At 37.6% G+C, this 16,572-nt stretch overlaps 1 protein-coding gene across 1 annotated transcript in view; it reads right to left on the bottom strand.

Annotated features, from left to right (window-relative positions):
* The window catches only part of HIBADH (3-hydroxyisobutyrate dehydrogenase), a 134,830-nt gene that overhangs the window by 3,707 nt on the left and 114,551 nt on the right, over window positions 1-16,572 (bottom strand). The window contains exon 7 of the mRNA XM_034402221.3: window positions 3,748-3,904. Coding sequence (XP_034258112.2) covers window positions 3,748-3,904 — 157 coding nt within the window. The remainder of the gene's footprint in view (window positions 1-3,747; window positions 3,905-16,572) is intronic.

Raw genomic sequence — 16,572 nt, 5'->3', positions numbered from 1 at the left:
ACGCTCTCTACATGGGGCTCCCCTTGAGGAGCACCCGGAGGCTCCAACTGGTCCAGAATGCGGCCGCGCGGGTGATTACGGGAGCGACATGGCGCTCCCATATAACATCTCTCCTGCGCAAGCTGCACTGGCTCCCGGTGGTCTTCCGGGTGCGCTTCAAGGTGTTGGTTCTCACCTTTAAAGCGCTCCATGGCTTAGGGCCAGGGTATTTATGAGACCGCCTGCTGCTACCGATAACCTCCCACCAGCCAATACACTCTCACAGAGAGGGCCTCCTCAGGGTGCCGTCGGTCAAGCAATGTTGGCTGGCGGCCCCCAGGGGGAGGGCCTTCTCTGTGGGAGCACCTGCCCTCTGGAACAAGCTACCTCCCGGAATACGGCTGTTTCTGGATCTCCGCACTTTCCGTAAGGCTCTGAAGACGTTTTTATTTCAGCAAGCCGGCCTGGCCTGAATAGGTTTTAAGGGTTTTTTAATTGTATTGCTAGGGGTTTTAAATTGGGGTGGCCATTTAATTTAATTTATTCTTAATTATTTTAACTTTTATATTGCATGTTATTTTAATTCTCGGCTGTTCACCGCCCTGAGTCCCTTCGGGGAGAAGGGCGGGATATAAATTTAATAAATAAATAAATAAATAATAAATAATGGATAAAATGAAATTAGATTAGTTGGATTCCTGCCAGAGGTGGGTTGCCCCGTTTGCACTGGTTCTATAGGACCAGTAGTAAAATCGGTGGAAGGCTCTGCCCACCGACCCCGATGTCATCAAAATGCTTCTGCACTTGCGCAGAAGAGTGCACGTGCAGCCCTGCTGCGAACCGGTAGTAAAGCTAAATAGAACCCACCCCGATTCCTGCAATGAATTCTATGTGGACATCCTTCTGAAGACCACCAGATGTGCAACTGGTCCAGAATGCAGTGGTGCATACAGTTCTTGGTACCTTGTGGTTTGTCCAAGTTAATTGTTTTCATGTGAGCTGCACTGGCCCCCAGTTGCTTTCTGCATGGAATTCAAGGTGCTGCTTATCACCTTAAAGCTCTATATGGCATTATTTGCCAGATTGCCTTGTCTTCAGAATATTGGCACATCCTATTATGTCAGATAGAGTGGATATACTCCAGGGGTGGGTTCTAAATTTTTTTACTACCAGTTCTGTGGGCGTGGCTTGGAGGTCATGTGACTAGGTAGGCGTGGCTAGCTGGTCAGAGTCATTTTTGGAAGGTCCTCGCACTTACGACCAGTCCTCGCACTTACGACCCAACTCATTTGTTTGCTTTTAACACTGATCAGCTGTAGGACGGCCCTTTGAAGCCCTGCGGCAAGAATTTAAACAGTTTTTTTCCCTCTAGTCATCAGCTGGGATTCAGGAGGCAGCAATAGATTGGGGGTGGGACCAAATAAAAGGTAAGAATAACGTGGGTGGGTGGGTGGGTGGGAGGGCAGGGGGGGGAGAACCGGTTCGGTGACGTCATATCGTCACCACTACCGGCTCGGCCGAACCGGACCAAACCAAACCGGGAGGAACCCATCACTGATATACTCCATGTCCTTTCTCTTAAATGTTAGTAGATATGTGCCTTCTTGGTAGCAATCCCAGATTAGAATAGCTTCCAACCAGAGATATGAGAAGTCTAGCTTTCCAGAAGGCAATGAAGACTTGAATTTGCTAGTTCTAACCATGCTGTTTTACGTAGCACAATCATTTCTGGAGAAAACTGGAATAATGGACATATCTCTGAAGGAAAGTAATGTGATTGTCAGCTTCAAGGTAAATCAGACTAGGAATTCAATGTCATGTAAGCCAGTACTAGTTTTATTGTAAAGCTATAATAACAGAATTTTGCAAGACTCCCTGCCTCTCTTTATTGTTGTGAGAACCAAGGAGAGGCTTGTTTGAGATGTTTATTCAGGTTGCATTCCTACCCTGAATCCAATCCTCTTTTACCTAACTATTGTTTTGGTAGAAGCTTTTCAGAAAACCAGCAGAAAACCTGCAGAAGACTAGCATGACAAAGTTTACCTAGTTAGATCCCATGGAATGAGACCTTCAATATCAAAATGGAATAAATTTTCTCATGTTGAATGTATTCAGAAATTGGGTTGGTGTAGCAAAACATTCCCATAATTGCTTCAAGGTGAGGTTTTATACATATACACACACACACACACAGACACAGACACAGACACACACACACACACACACATATATTGCTCCTGGAAGCACGAAGCCGAGAACACCAGCCTGAAGATGACAAATGAGACTTCGTCGAAACGTCGCCAAGACACTTCCAATTTTACGTGGGAGAAGACCCGAATAACCTTAGGAAGCTATACAGAAAGAAATATAGATTGGGATCTGAATAATCTAATTTTTCTTAACTAAGAGTTTTAGCATGAATTCTCATTTGTTAGGCCTGGATCTTAGATAACTTATTGTGGACACTCTTATGCAATGGTGGCTGCTTTGTATCCCCTAATACAGAGGTGTCAAACTCAAGGCATGGAGACTGAATCTGGCCCATGGGGTACTTAGTTCTGGCCCGTGGGGCTGCCCTGGAGACAGCAAAGGACTGGCCTGCAGTGAAAATGGAGCTCAGGAGGGCTACATACGGTTGCAGAGGCTATCACAGCCAAAAATGGAGCTTGCAAGGGCCACAGGCAGCACTCTCAAGCTATTTTCACTGGCAGAAGGTTGCACAAGGCCGTTACAGCCAAAAATGGAGCTTGGGAGCCCATTTTTGCTAGCAGAGCGCTAAGGCCCCCAACATGACTGTCATTGAGCTGGCCACGCCCCCAGGCCCCCCAAGGTCAAACACAACCCTGATGCGGCCCTCAATGAAATTGAGTTTGACACCCCTGCCCTAAAACAAACACCCAATTTATCAAAATGCTCCCTGCTATCCTCTACTAGAAATGTCGTAAGATTATGCTTATGTGGAGCCTTTGAGGGGCAGACAAAGAAAGCATTAGCTGCAAATACACCTCAACCTTATGAGTCCATTTTGGAATTTCGCATTTAGCAGCATGCTAACTTCCTATTTTATAAAATTAAAATACATTAATTTTTTTACTGACTGTAAAAAAATTAGAGTTAGTAAAACTAATTTTGGGCTTACTGACATTCTAAAACAATACAATGTGCACCTCAGATTCTAATATTATTTTTAAAAAATTTCATATTTTTAATTAATTTTCTTGCATTGCTGTTTAGAGAAAATTCCCAAAAAATTTCAAATAATGTGAACTAAACATACACACATATATAAACATATGCACATTAACTGTAGATCAAAGAAAAATAGCAAAATATATTAAACATTCAGAGTGAAATCATCAAATTATATAAAAAGGTAAGAGTTTGTCTAACACAGACAAATGTAAAGGGGGACATATTCCCTCAAAAAAAAAAAATCTAAACATGAAGATCCATTATATCCAAACATGAAGATCATTTTATTTTAATTTTTTTTTAAAGGTAATTTTTCAATATTGTATAATGAGAGTGTATTGCACTTAAAACTGGAAGTTTTTGTGTATACGTGATATACTAAACAGAGTAATGATGGGCCACAAAATATAAAGAAATAGACATTAATTCATCTTAGGTATGTCAGTGTAGTGGAGAAAATTCTACATATCAACTTGAAGTTCAAAGGAAATACTCAAAGGAAACATTTGTTTGAAACAAAGTAACTCAGTTTATTATACCAATATATGTTATTTTTGTATGCATATAGATACATACCTTTGCCATAAGGGTTGTTCCAAAGCCACCTTGATAATTATTAGCAGAAGGTACCCCTTCCATTACTCCTGGCACAGGGTTGTATATATCACTTGACCAACAACGGCCTGAACTCATATTTAAAATTTTGGCCAGAAGCTTTGGGTCAAGCCCTAACCTGTCAAAGGTCAAAAGAAGAGAAGTGTTCATGTCAAAATGCACATGTCATGGATGACTTCTTTTTATATGTTGACACCATGTTGTCATTTCTCTACATTCACTGGGAGACTTGAAAAATGACCTAGAGCGGTGATATTGAGAGGAAAACTTGTCTTTATCATCAATCCTTCATACTGGTCATGCATGCTAATTATCAGATGAATTGCTAGACACAAAATAAAGATTCTTCAGAAGTAATAGCTCCCTTTGGTCATTCTATATAAGAAAATGATTCAAAAGGTATTGTCAGAAGCATAAGCTACTATATTAAGACAAAGGGAAATTCTCCTACAGTAAGCTTCCTTTTTTATCAAACAGTTATTATATTCAGATGTTCGAGAAATAAGTCTACTGTGACATATGTTCCCTATCTATTCAGAGACATGCATTACCGTTCTGGGTCAACTGCTGAGAAAGTTACAGATCTTGATAAAACAAAGCTTGTCCAAGCAGAAACATCATTTGTTCTATTGCTCTCACCAACTGATGGCACAAACCCCAGAGCAGTTGAGACAGACTGAAAACATAGTGGAAAATATTTCAGCAGATTAGGCTTTTCTTTTTTTAAATAATCAGGCATGACAATGGCTATCAGCTTAACTGTGTGCAATTTCATAATTATACTCCTTAAAATGAAAAGCAAGAACATTTTAAAATTGAAATATAACTAACTATACAAATATAAGCAAATAATTATAGAAAGGAAATGGTATAGGATGCAATCCAACACATAAACCCAAAGGAAAGTAAATGAATTAGGCGCTTACTTCTAAATGTACACATTTATAATTTACTTCAAAAAAAGCAATGTATTCACACATAGTATTAATGCAAAATAGTAATGAATGGAAGTAAAGTTACAATGAAAACTTCTTCCACTATTATACTGCTTGCAACAAAATAATGCCTTCTTACTTTAAAAAGATGGATTTTTCAGTGACTATGTTTATAGCATGCCATATAAGAAGCAGCAACACTGAAATACTAGAACGATAAATTATATTAGCCCTTATTCTAACAATTTATTTTTCTACCTTAAATGTGTGTTGCCTATGGCTTGATTTCCTATTATTTTTTCCAATAGAAAGAATATTAATTATACCTTGTTGCTATTGTTCATAATCAATGATACTTTTCACTGATGAGGGTGCTTTACAAAAATTATCAATATAAACTAGAAAGAAAGTCATGATCCATAAGAAAAAATAAACACTATGCAGAAAATTTTGGTCGTTGTTCCTACCAGTTCTGAAAAACATTCTGAAAAGAAATTACTTCTGGAATTTCTTTCAAAGGACAGAATTGAGTGGAACATGGTATTCTTGTGCTTTATAAATTATAACGTAGTTAAAGAGTATGCTTGTATATTACTGTTCATTATAACCTAAACAGTCTGAAGCTTTCCTTGCTGGTCATTCTTCAATTAAATCCCCAAAGAAAACATTTTCAGATAATTTCTTCTATTGGCCTTTTTCATATTGGAAAGCCAGAGAGATTACAGTATGGTAGCAAGATCTATAACAAAATATCAGCAGTAGTAAAGTTCTTCACTGCCACTATTTATTTACTAAATGAAACTCACTACCATTAAGTACTTCATTAAAAATAAAATTAGAGAATAAAATAAAAGTCTTTTTTTGAGTGTAGAATTTTTTTCAGAAATTGCAAGACAGATATAAAAAGCTCTTTATCAAATGTCAGAAATGTTCCAGGGTTTCCTCCTTGTGTAAGAAAATTTGATGAATGAAGCCCTAGGTTTGGCAAAGTTTCCCCTGTCCCACATTGCCCCTTCTTCATTCTAATAAAGAGAATTTTAAGAGGAATCCTTGTGAAGATTATCTAAATGAATAGGAAGCATATGCTAGTATTGATGGATATACCTTTCAAAGGCCCATTGAAATGGACTAGTGCATGTGAAATGCAGTCTTAAATGTTCAGCTCCAGTAACACAAAACAGATGCCAAGTTAAGGATGGATCCCACAAAAGGAGCCTTATCTTAAATGTATATAACACCACAAAGCCTGTAAATGGCTTCCTGTTTACATTTTATTTATTTCTTTAATTTATTAACTGCCTAGTACCAAAATGCTCTGCACTTAATAATAATTTATTAAACTTGTATGGCATCAGACTCCTAATGACTCCATATCAACACAGTTCAAGGACCTCACAAAATTATAAATATCTAGATACCCATAGTTAAATTAGTGGATTGGAATGTTAATTTAGCATGACCTGAATACTAATAAGCACTTCGAGATATCAGGATCCTTTCACTCAAGTTTGCAAATTCAGAATTTATCTGTTAACATCATATTCTTTTCCAGAACCAAATTCTATTGTAAAAGGAATTTAGACACCGAAGACACTTATAGTGAATTGCAGGACTTAGCAACATGATATCCAAGGTCAACAAAAAAATTATAATTGTCTGTCAATAATGCTTGTGAACCTCCATAATTTACTGCTTTTTAAAAAAGGATATACTTTCATGACAGGACCAGATTGTATGTTAAATTTGGATTGTTTTTTCTGAGATTTTGTATAAGATTGAAATCTTGTGTGAGATTTCATAGGATAGGAATCACATGAGATTTTGTTAATTGAAGGAGGGAGGGACAAAACATGCCTAAACCATATGTGAAATCATGCAATGTACCAATACATTCTACCCATGGTCTTATGTTTACAGCACAGTGAAGCCCTCATTAGAAATATGTAGCCTTCGGCCAAACAATATCACTAGGAATACTTTTATAAGTGTACTTAATTTAATATACACTTGAAAATCACAAGGCGATCTAGATATAGTCAACGTATTTCTAATGCTGGTAGAAAGAAAAGGTAAAAAATAAAATCACCTGATGCAGTTTCCTTCAAGATACTCAAGACCCTTCTTCTCCCTCCCCTTCCCTTTTATATCTTGTAGCAAGTATATCATTAAAAGGAGCAAGTTGGAAGTGTTTTGCATTTTATCTTTCTGAGGATTCACCTACTGGTGCGTAGATAACTGACAGCTAGAATTAGACAAGTATAAAAATCTGTTACTGCAGAAGTCCTCTGTCTTCCACTGTGCCCATAGCTGGTAATGGTTTGAAAGCAGATAGAATATACCGTAATTGTCATTCAGTAAGAGTCTATCCTCAAAAGTCATGCCTCAGTGGAGAAGACTGAGTTTCCATTTGAAATCAACAAATTAATCCAAGACAGGTATCTGAAAGGGCAAGCTTAATAGGAAGCAGCTACGGGGCTCTCAACCATGATAAAATGTTATTGCTGTTTCCCTGTAAATTGGTTCAGAACATAGAATACTTTCTGCATAAGAGCTCTATTGCTGTTCAAGAGATATACTGCTCAAACTATCAAAACAATGACAGTCAATCCACATAATAACTTGCCATTGGACATGGCAAAAGAATGAGCATGCACACATACATTTTACAACTGCCAAGGTGTTCCACATTTTGGAGTCTGGAGAGAAAGTAGGAATTGGGACACAAAATCAACACTCAGCTTTTAAATGCTTCAAAGGCAATTTCCCCCCTCCCTTAGGTTTCATGTTTTAGTTGTAAAATGTCAAAAAGCATGAGACCCCAGATAAATCCAGAAGTGACCAGGTTCAGACATTTGTGCTAGGATAAGGCTTGTTTTAATCATGGGTGGTTTAATAACCAATAATTGGATGAAACTTCACACCTTTTGCTAAGGCATAAATGATTTTGAAAAGAGTTACATGGATTCATGCAATACTTCAGTCCAAATTAAACAATCTTATAATAGGTTGTTAGGATAATGTAGGAATTTAAATATTATTATATGGATTATTCAACAGATTATTCAACAGAATTTGTTGAACATTATGCTAGTTACTTCATAGCGAATGTTTGATGATTAAAAAACATAGGTCATACCCTGTTTACCCCTAAATAAGACATCCCCTGATAATAAGCCCAATTGGGCTTTTGAGCGCATGGCAATAAGGCCAAGCACTTATTTCAAAGTTCAAAAAAATATAAGGCAGGGTCTTATTTTTGGGGAAACACGGTACATTTTGGGGGGCAGGAGTACCACAATGAATGTAACCATAGTGAAAACTGAATAGGGACATATTGCATATAAACAGGCAGGTCTAAAAAAAAATTTATATATATATATTTTTTTTTATTGCAAAAGTTTTACAATTACATTTTCACCCCTTTTTTCACCCCCCCCACCTCCCTCCCCAAACTTCCCGTCCTCCCTAACCCTCCCTAACCCTCCCCCCCCCAGACTTCCCTATTATGTACTCATAACTAATAACACTGATATATATACCTGAACCCATCCCTCCCCCTATATAATTTTCCCTCTTTGTCTCTTTATATTAAAATATTTCTAATACATTGTTTTTAAATAAAAGCTATTTGATACTTTCTAATTTGGTATTTGTTCTGAACATATTCTATCCACCTTTTCCATTCCCATTCATAAGTCTCTTGTGAGCAATCTTTTAAATATGCTGAAATCTTCGCCATCTCTGCAAAACTGGCCATCTTCGAAGTCCATTCCTCGATAGTAGGCAAAGCTTCATTCTTCCAATATTTACCTATCAACAATCTTGCTGCTGTTATCATATACAATATTAATTTTGTTTCATCCCGTGTAAAACCCTTAACTATGCCCAATAAAAACAATTGTGGAGAAAATTGAATTTTTTTCTTCAAAACATTCTGCATGACCCACCATATTTTTATCCAAAAAGCCTTAACTTTCCTACAGGTCCACCAAACATGATAATACGTAGCATCCAAACATTCACATCTCCAACATTTTGGCTGAACATTAGGGTACATACATGACAACTTTTTAGGATCTAAATGCCATCTATAAAACATTTTATAAAAATTTTCCCTCAGATTCTGCGACTGTGTAAATTTAACATTCTGAACCCAAATTTTTTCCCATGTTTCCAACATCACTGGTTCTTCAAAATTTTGTGCCCACTTAATCATGCAATCTTTAACTAATTCCGTTTCTGAATCCCTTTCTAGCAAAACATTATAAAGCCTTTTAATATGCATTGGACCTTTCTCTCTTATATGTCTAACCAATTCTTCCTCATGCAACATAATACCAGTTTTTTGGTCCTCTTTCCATCTCAATTGTAATTGATTATATTGTAACCAGGTTAAATTAATCCCTTCATCCAACAGTGTCTGCAATGTCTTCAGCTGCCATCTGCCCGCATCTGTAAAAAGAACCTCTTTGTATAAAAACCCCCCGAGTGACATTATATTTGTATTCCACAAGGTATGACCAAGATCCAGCCATAGCGGTATTTTATAATCCCATTTGAGTCGGTGCTTCTTCCAAACTCTCATCAAAGAGTCTCTAAGTATATGACTTTTAAATACTTTATCAACTTTGTCATCATAAAATAGGTAAGCATGCCATCCAAATTCAAGATCAAAGCTTTCTGCATTCAATATTCCAGCCTTTTTACCCCCAAACCAATCACTTGTTAAAGTTAAAACTGCTGCATCATAATATAACTGTAGGTTTGGAAGTTTAAGGCCTCCTCTTTCTGGAACATCTTGCATAATTTTCAATTTCACTCTCGGCTTTTTCTCGTTCCAGACGAACTTATTAAGTCCAGTTTGCCAAACTTTCAGTTGTTTATCACTTTTAAGCACCGGAATCATTTGAAACAAAAACAGAAATCTTGGCAAAATGTTCATCTTAACTGCTGCTATTCTTCCAAGTAAAGACAGTTGCAGCTTTTTCCAAGTCTCCATGTCTTTCTGAACCTCTCGCCACAACACCTCATAGTTATTTTGAAACAATTTCATGTTTGATTCTGCAACCTGAACTCCAAGATATTTTACCTTAGGTACAATTTCAAAACCTGCCCTCCTTTCAAGCTCATGTTTACGATCTTGTGTCATATTTTTGACTATCATTTTAGTCTTTTTTGAATTCAGTCTAAAACCTGAAACTCTACCATAGTCTTGTATAATGTCATTCATCAGGATTGTTGATTCCATTGGTTGTGATAGGGTAACCACCAGATCATCTGCAAATGCCTTTATTCTATAATCCTCTTGCCTTATCATTATGCCTTTCAAAATTTTTGAGTCCCGTATTGTATTTAGCAAGACTTCCAATGTTAAAATAAATAAAAGTGGGGACAACGGACATCCCTGTCTTGTTCCTTTTTCAATTTTAAACTCTGTCGTCAAACTTCCATTAATAATAATCTGTGCTTTTTGCTCTTGATAAATTGCTGAGATCGCCTGTGTAAATTGGTCCCCAAAGCCCATCTTTTTTAAAGTCTTTAGTAAAAAATTCCAATCCACTCTATCAAAGGCCTTCTCCGCATCCAAAAAAACCAGCACTGCAGAAATCTGTTTATTCTTATCAAGATATTCCAATAAGTCTATTACTTGCCTTACATTGTCCTTCATGTATCTGCCCTCAATAAATCCCGCTTGGTCCTCATGAATCACCTTTTGGATTACTGGCATCAACCTGTTGGCTAATACCTTCGCATAAATTTTATAGTCTGTGTTCAAAAGAGATATTGGTCTGTAGTTCTCTGGTTTTTTAGGACCAACTTGTTCCTTTGGTATCAAAGATATATAAGCAGTTGTCCAGGATGGGGGTATTTTACCCCCTTGTTGAATATTGCAAAATAAATCTCTAAGTTGTCCCACCATTTCAGCTTGTAAAGTTTTGTAATACACTGCAGTCAAACCATCCGTGCCAGGAGCTTTAGCTGTTTTTAGCTGTTTAATTGCTACTATTATCTCCTCCTCTGTTATAAGATAATTCATTCTTTCCTTTTGTTGATCAGTAATTTTTGTAACTCTCTTATCCTTTAAATATTTTTCTATAAGTCCATTCTGCACCTCTTCTTTAGCATATAGTTTAGTATAATAATCCACAAAAGCTTCTTTAATTAATTTTTGTTGAAAAATTTCTTTCCCTCCAATATCGATACTGTCAATAGTCCGCATACTTTGTTTTTTCCTCAATGTGTAGGCCAACCATCTGCCCGGTTTATTAGCATTGCAAAATGTATTATGCTTCGCGTATTGTAAGCTTGTTGCAACTTGTTCTGCCATAAGCATTTGGAATTGGTCTTTCAAAAGTTTTATAGCACTTCGTATTCTTTCATCTGTTGGGTTTTTAATAAGTAACTGTTCTTTATTCTTTATTTCCATTTCCAACTCAGATCTTTTCTTTTGTCGGAACAGTCTATGTTTAGAATTCATATAGATAAGTACCCCTCTCATATAAGCTTTACTTGCATCCCAAACAATTTCAACTGGGGTACCTTTATTCAAATTTATTTCAAAAAATTCTTTCAAATGCTTTTTAAGTTCTATTATATTTTTTTCATATCTAAACAAGTTCTCATTTAATCTCCAAGAACGTCTCTCAACCTTATCCATCTCGATTTCTATCCATACAGGACTATGATCAGTCAAAGTTCTTGGAAAAATCTTTGTTCTTTTTGTCTTAACAAGTAGATCATTTGACAACAAGATAAAATCAATCCTAGAAAAGGATCTATGTCTATCAGAAAAAAAAGTGTAATCCAATTCATTTGGATTATGTATTCTCCAAACATCTTTTAGTTCCATATCTTCTTTCATATCAAAAAAGGTCTGTGGTAATCTAATTCTAGACTTTGCCAAGCTCTTTTTATCTAATTTAGAATCAATTACTCCATTCCAATCTCCCATAATTAAAATAGATCTGTAGTCCCATTGCAATATTTTAGTATGTAACATCTTGTAAAAATAATCCTGTTGTTGGTTGGGAGCATAAATTCCAATCAAAAGAATTTGCCCATTTGCTGTAAACAATTCAATTGCTACAAATCTACCATCTTGATCTACTTCTATAACTTTTGCTGTTAATTTTTTATTTACATAAATAACCACACCATTCTTTTTCTGCGAAGTTGAAGATATATAATGTACTCCTAGTTTTGAGTTTATCAAATATTTTTGATCTTGAGTTGTAATATGCGTTTCTTGTAAACATATTATATCATTATTAAATTGTTTCAAATATGTAAATAATTTTTTTCTTTTCTGTGCTGAATTCAACCCATTGACATTCCAAGATAAACACTTAAAGGTCATTAGCCTCTTTCTGGAGCGCAGAGCAATATGCTTGAAGTTCATCCGAGAGCTTCGATCTCGCTCCTCCCATAGCGCCAATCTCTTGTGCAGTGCTCTTAACTGCCTTCTTGTCTTGTCTTTCCTGTTGTTGTTGTTGCTTTTGTTTAAGTAGCTTGGATTGAGCTCTAGTTATACGTTGATCTTTAACTTCAGTCAACTGAATCAAATCCAAAATTGGAGAAGAATCCAGCAATGGCTCACTCAGAATACCTCCTTCTGCACCTTGCACGTTTTCTAATTCCTGCTTAGACTGTTCTTTCAATTGCCTCTCTTCACTCTCCTTAATCTCCAAAACTGTGGATGTACGTGGAGATGGTGTTCTTTCCTTAAGAATAGTACTGTAAAAATGTTGCGCCTTCTCCACGGTATTCAACCGATATCCTTCTCCCTTATATCTGAAAATTACCCCAGCTGGTGCATCCCACCGGAAGGGTATCTGTAAATTTTTCAATTCCTTAACAAGAAAATCAAATTCTTTTCTAGCTTTCAGCATTTTAGGAGGTAATTCTTTAAAAATTACAAGCCGTGAGCCCCCCACTTGTATAGAAGTGTGAAAAGATTTTTGCAGGATATCATTTCTAATTTCTCTCTCAGTAAAGTATATGACCACATCTCTGGGTAATTGTCTTTGCCTGGCCACCCAAGAGTTCACTCTGTAAATTTTATCTATTTTGTGAAATACCAAATCAGGATTAACTTGTAAAATCTTAGCCAGGGCTTCAGAGCAAACTTGTCTCAAGTCCTGTCTTTCCTCCTCTCGAATTCCCCGAAGCCGTATGGCAAATTCCATCGCCCGGAATTGTATCATAACAATCTCATCTTCAATTCTCTGCATTTTATTGTCAACTTCATCAATTTTATAGTCATTATCTTTCATCCTAACATTAACTTCTGATTTAAATTCTTCAACTTTAAAATCAACTTTCCCAATAAAATCTGCCAGGCCAGACGCCACTTCTGATATTTTTTTGGTCACCATAATTTGATTCTGTTTCACCATGTCTTTAACTTCATTAATTTCCTGCAAAAATTCCTGATGTGATTTTTGAAGTTTATCATCTATCTCCTGATGTGATTTTTGAAGTTTATCATCTATCTCCTGTTGTGATTCTTGAAATTTATCATCCAAAGTTTTAGAAATAAATTCTTTTAAATCTGCCACATCAAATTCTTTTTTCTGAGTTTGTAACTGTTGAGCAGGGGGAAGTTGCGTTTGATGTTTATGTGTGGGGGATCCCCCCCCTGATGCCTTCCCTTCCTGCTTCTTTGAAGCCATCGTGCCACGTAAGCTAGTTTTTTTGAAGAGGGAAGTTCTTTTTCCTTTCCCTCTTCCACAGAAACTTCTAAAGAAGTCCCCCAGATTTAATCAGGTGGAACTAGAGTAAAGCAAAGTCAAATTTTAGCAAAAGAAATTTTTTCTTTAGATAGAGCAACTTTGTAGCAATTTTACAACTTTGTAGCAAAGCAGGGAGGCTTCACAAATCCACTTTCACTAGCTCGTTAACTCAAACGCTGGACGCCATTTTTTTTCAAATCACTTTCACTCGCTCACTTTCTCTTTTGATTTAAAAAGTCAACAAAGCGCCAATACTTGCAGTTTTCAAGTTTCTGGATTCAAGTTGATATTTCCGCTGTTTGTTAAAATTAATTCCTCTCACTTTAAAAGTTTGCTGCTGCCGGCTTGTTCTGCTGAAAGCAGAATCGTCCCACGCCGCCCGGAGTCTCCGCAGGTTGGAAGGGAGCCACACCTGTTTTCACCCCCAGAAGCAATTCCCTGGGGGGGTTACAGGGGCTCAACCTGTGCCCTGCTGTCTCTGCTCCTGCAATCTTCAAGATTTCGGAGTTTTCGAGCCGCACCTCGTTCGCGGGGCGGCTCTACAGGCGGCGGGGCTGGCGGTCTTTAAAAAGTCACCGCCGTCGCCGAAGCTCGCAAACCGGAAGTCAAAATTTATATATATTTTTGAGGGAAATGATAAATTATACTTTCTGTATTTGTTCTGTACTTTAGACATGTCCTATTTCAAAATGATAGAAGCTATATCAAACAAAGAACCAAAAATTTTATTGTAAACTCGCCAGAATCACTTAGATAAGACAAGCAAAATAGAAATGTGGTGGATGAATAAATGGATGGATGGATGGACAGATAAGAGATAATAGATAAACAGATATTATTTACAATGCCACCCACTTGAGGCGCAGTCCAGCCACAATAAAGAACAAAACAGCAGTAAAAATTACATTAAAAGGAATAAGATTAATATATGCTAATATACTTGTATATATTATATGCTAATATACTTTAGAAAATACAAAAAAATGTTATCAAAGGCAATGGTCTTGTAAAGTTGTTCACTTATTTTACACAGAATTCCTAACAAACAGGAAGCAGCAGGTGAAGCTAAGCAGAATCGCATCAGATACCTGTACAATTAGCACAGGGGCCTCCAAGGCTGTGTGCTCTTCCCACTTCTCTCTGTATACCAATGACTGCATCAGTGGTGGGTTGCCCCTGTTCACACTGGTTTTATAGAACTGGTAGTAAAGCCGGTGAGAGGCTCTTCCCACCGACCCTGACGTCATCAAAACGAGCGAAGCCAGCAAGCAAGCGCGGTCCGCTGCAAACCGGTAGTAAAGATAAGTAGAACCCACCCCTGGACTGCATCTCTAACAATCCATCTGTTAAACTACTGAAGTTCACAGATGACACAACAGTGCTCAGTCTCATTCGAGACAATGATGAATCTGCATACAGATACGAGGTTGAACAACTAGCCTCATGGTGTGACAGGAACAACCTGGAACTGAACATAGTCAAAACCGTAGAAATGGTGGTAGACTTTAGGAAAAACCCTTCCATACTTCCACCTCTCACAATACTAGACAACACAGAGACTTCCAGTTGGCGCCGTCGTCGTCGCTAGACGGTCCCTTCAAGACCGCCAGCCCCACCGCCCGTAAAGAACCGCCTCTACAGCTGAGAGGCGGCTTGAAAAACTCTGTGATCCACAGGAATTGGGAGGCGTGCCGGCGAGACAAGGTAGAGCCCCCTACGAAGTCCCCAGACTGTTTTTCTGGGGAGGAAGCAGGGTAAGGCTCCCTATCCAGCTCGCCGAGGCTCCGGACTCCGGGGGCAACTCTGCTTTTTGCAGAGCCAGACGACGCGACCAACATAACGAACGAAAGCCAAAAGAACCTTTCAAAATAAGCAGGGTGGAATCTGGACTCGAAATTTAAATCGCAAGTATTTTGATTAGCCCTGTGAATGAATCTAACAACTGAGTGAAAGTAAACTTGTTAAAATGGCGTCCGGCTTTAGCAACAAGGAAAGCTGAAAACGAAAGTGATTTTGCTTGAGTGTCTAAGGCGCTACAAAGTAACGAAAAGTAACAGCGCTGGCCAGAAGAAAAGGGAAAAGTTCTTTTAAAAGTGATTTGATCTGTTCCCTCTCCCTTGGGACTTGACTAAAGCTGGGGAAATTTCTGAAAGGTTTTTGTGGTGGAAAGGGAGAGAGGACATCTTTCTTAGAAAGAATCAGGCTGCGTGGAAGAATGGCTTCAAAGCAGACAAAGCCAGCTAAAGCTGCAGGGGGGGGGGTTCCCCCACTCACAAGCCACAAGAGCAGCCTTTAAGTTCGCAGACACAGAGCCAAACACAAGAGTCTGGATTTAAAGATTTGAAGGAATTTATTGCTGTGGTTTTGAGGAATCAAAATGAAGTTTTAGACCAGAAATTTGAAAAATCTCAGCAGGAATTTAAGGAGGTGGTTCAAGAAAAGTATGATAAGATGAAACGGGACATACTGACAGTTATGACTGGTTTGTCAGAAGTTGTGGTCCAGATTGATAAAAAAGTGGAACAACTTAGCTCAGAAGTAGAATCCAAAATGAAGGAAGCTGATCATAAAATTTCCAATGTTGATAATAAAACGCAAAGGCTTGAAAATGAAGTGACAATGATGCAATTTAGATTTATGGAGTTTGCTGTAAGACTCAGAGGCATAAAAGAGAACAATAGAGAAGACTTGAGAAGGGTTTGTGCTGATGCTCTTGCTGTAATGTTAAAGGTTGATCCTGAGGAGATTTTATGCAAGATTGACAAGGTCTATAGAGTGAATTCCTGGGTGGCAAGGCAAAAGCAATTGCCCAGAGATGTGGTGATATATTTTACAGATAGAAGAAAAAGAAATGATATCTTACAAAAGTCTTTTGTTTCTACTATTCAAGTGGATGGAAGAGAGATTGGGATCTACAAAGAGTTGCCACCTAAGATGTTAAGAGATAGAAAAGATTTTGGATTTTTGGTGACTGAATTAAAGAAACAACAAATTCCATTCAGATGGGACACTCCAGTTGGTATAATATTGAGGTATCAAGGAGAGAGATATCGGTTAAATACTCTTCAAAAAGCGGAAGAATTTTATTTCAATGTTTTTAAAACTGGTGCAGCATCTCC

The sequence above is a fragment of the Pantherophis guttatus genome, chromosome 4, assembly GCF_059756535.1.
Source record: "Pantherophis guttatus breed Tessera chromosome 4, ASM5975653v1, whole genome shotgun sequence".
NCBI classification, from domain to species: domain Eukaryota; kingdom Metazoa; phylum Chordata; class Lepidosauria; order Squamata; family Colubridae; genus Pantherophis; species Pantherophis guttatus.
Note: the sequence above shows the minus strand (reverse complement) of the source record. Positions and strands in the feature narration are given on the sequence as shown.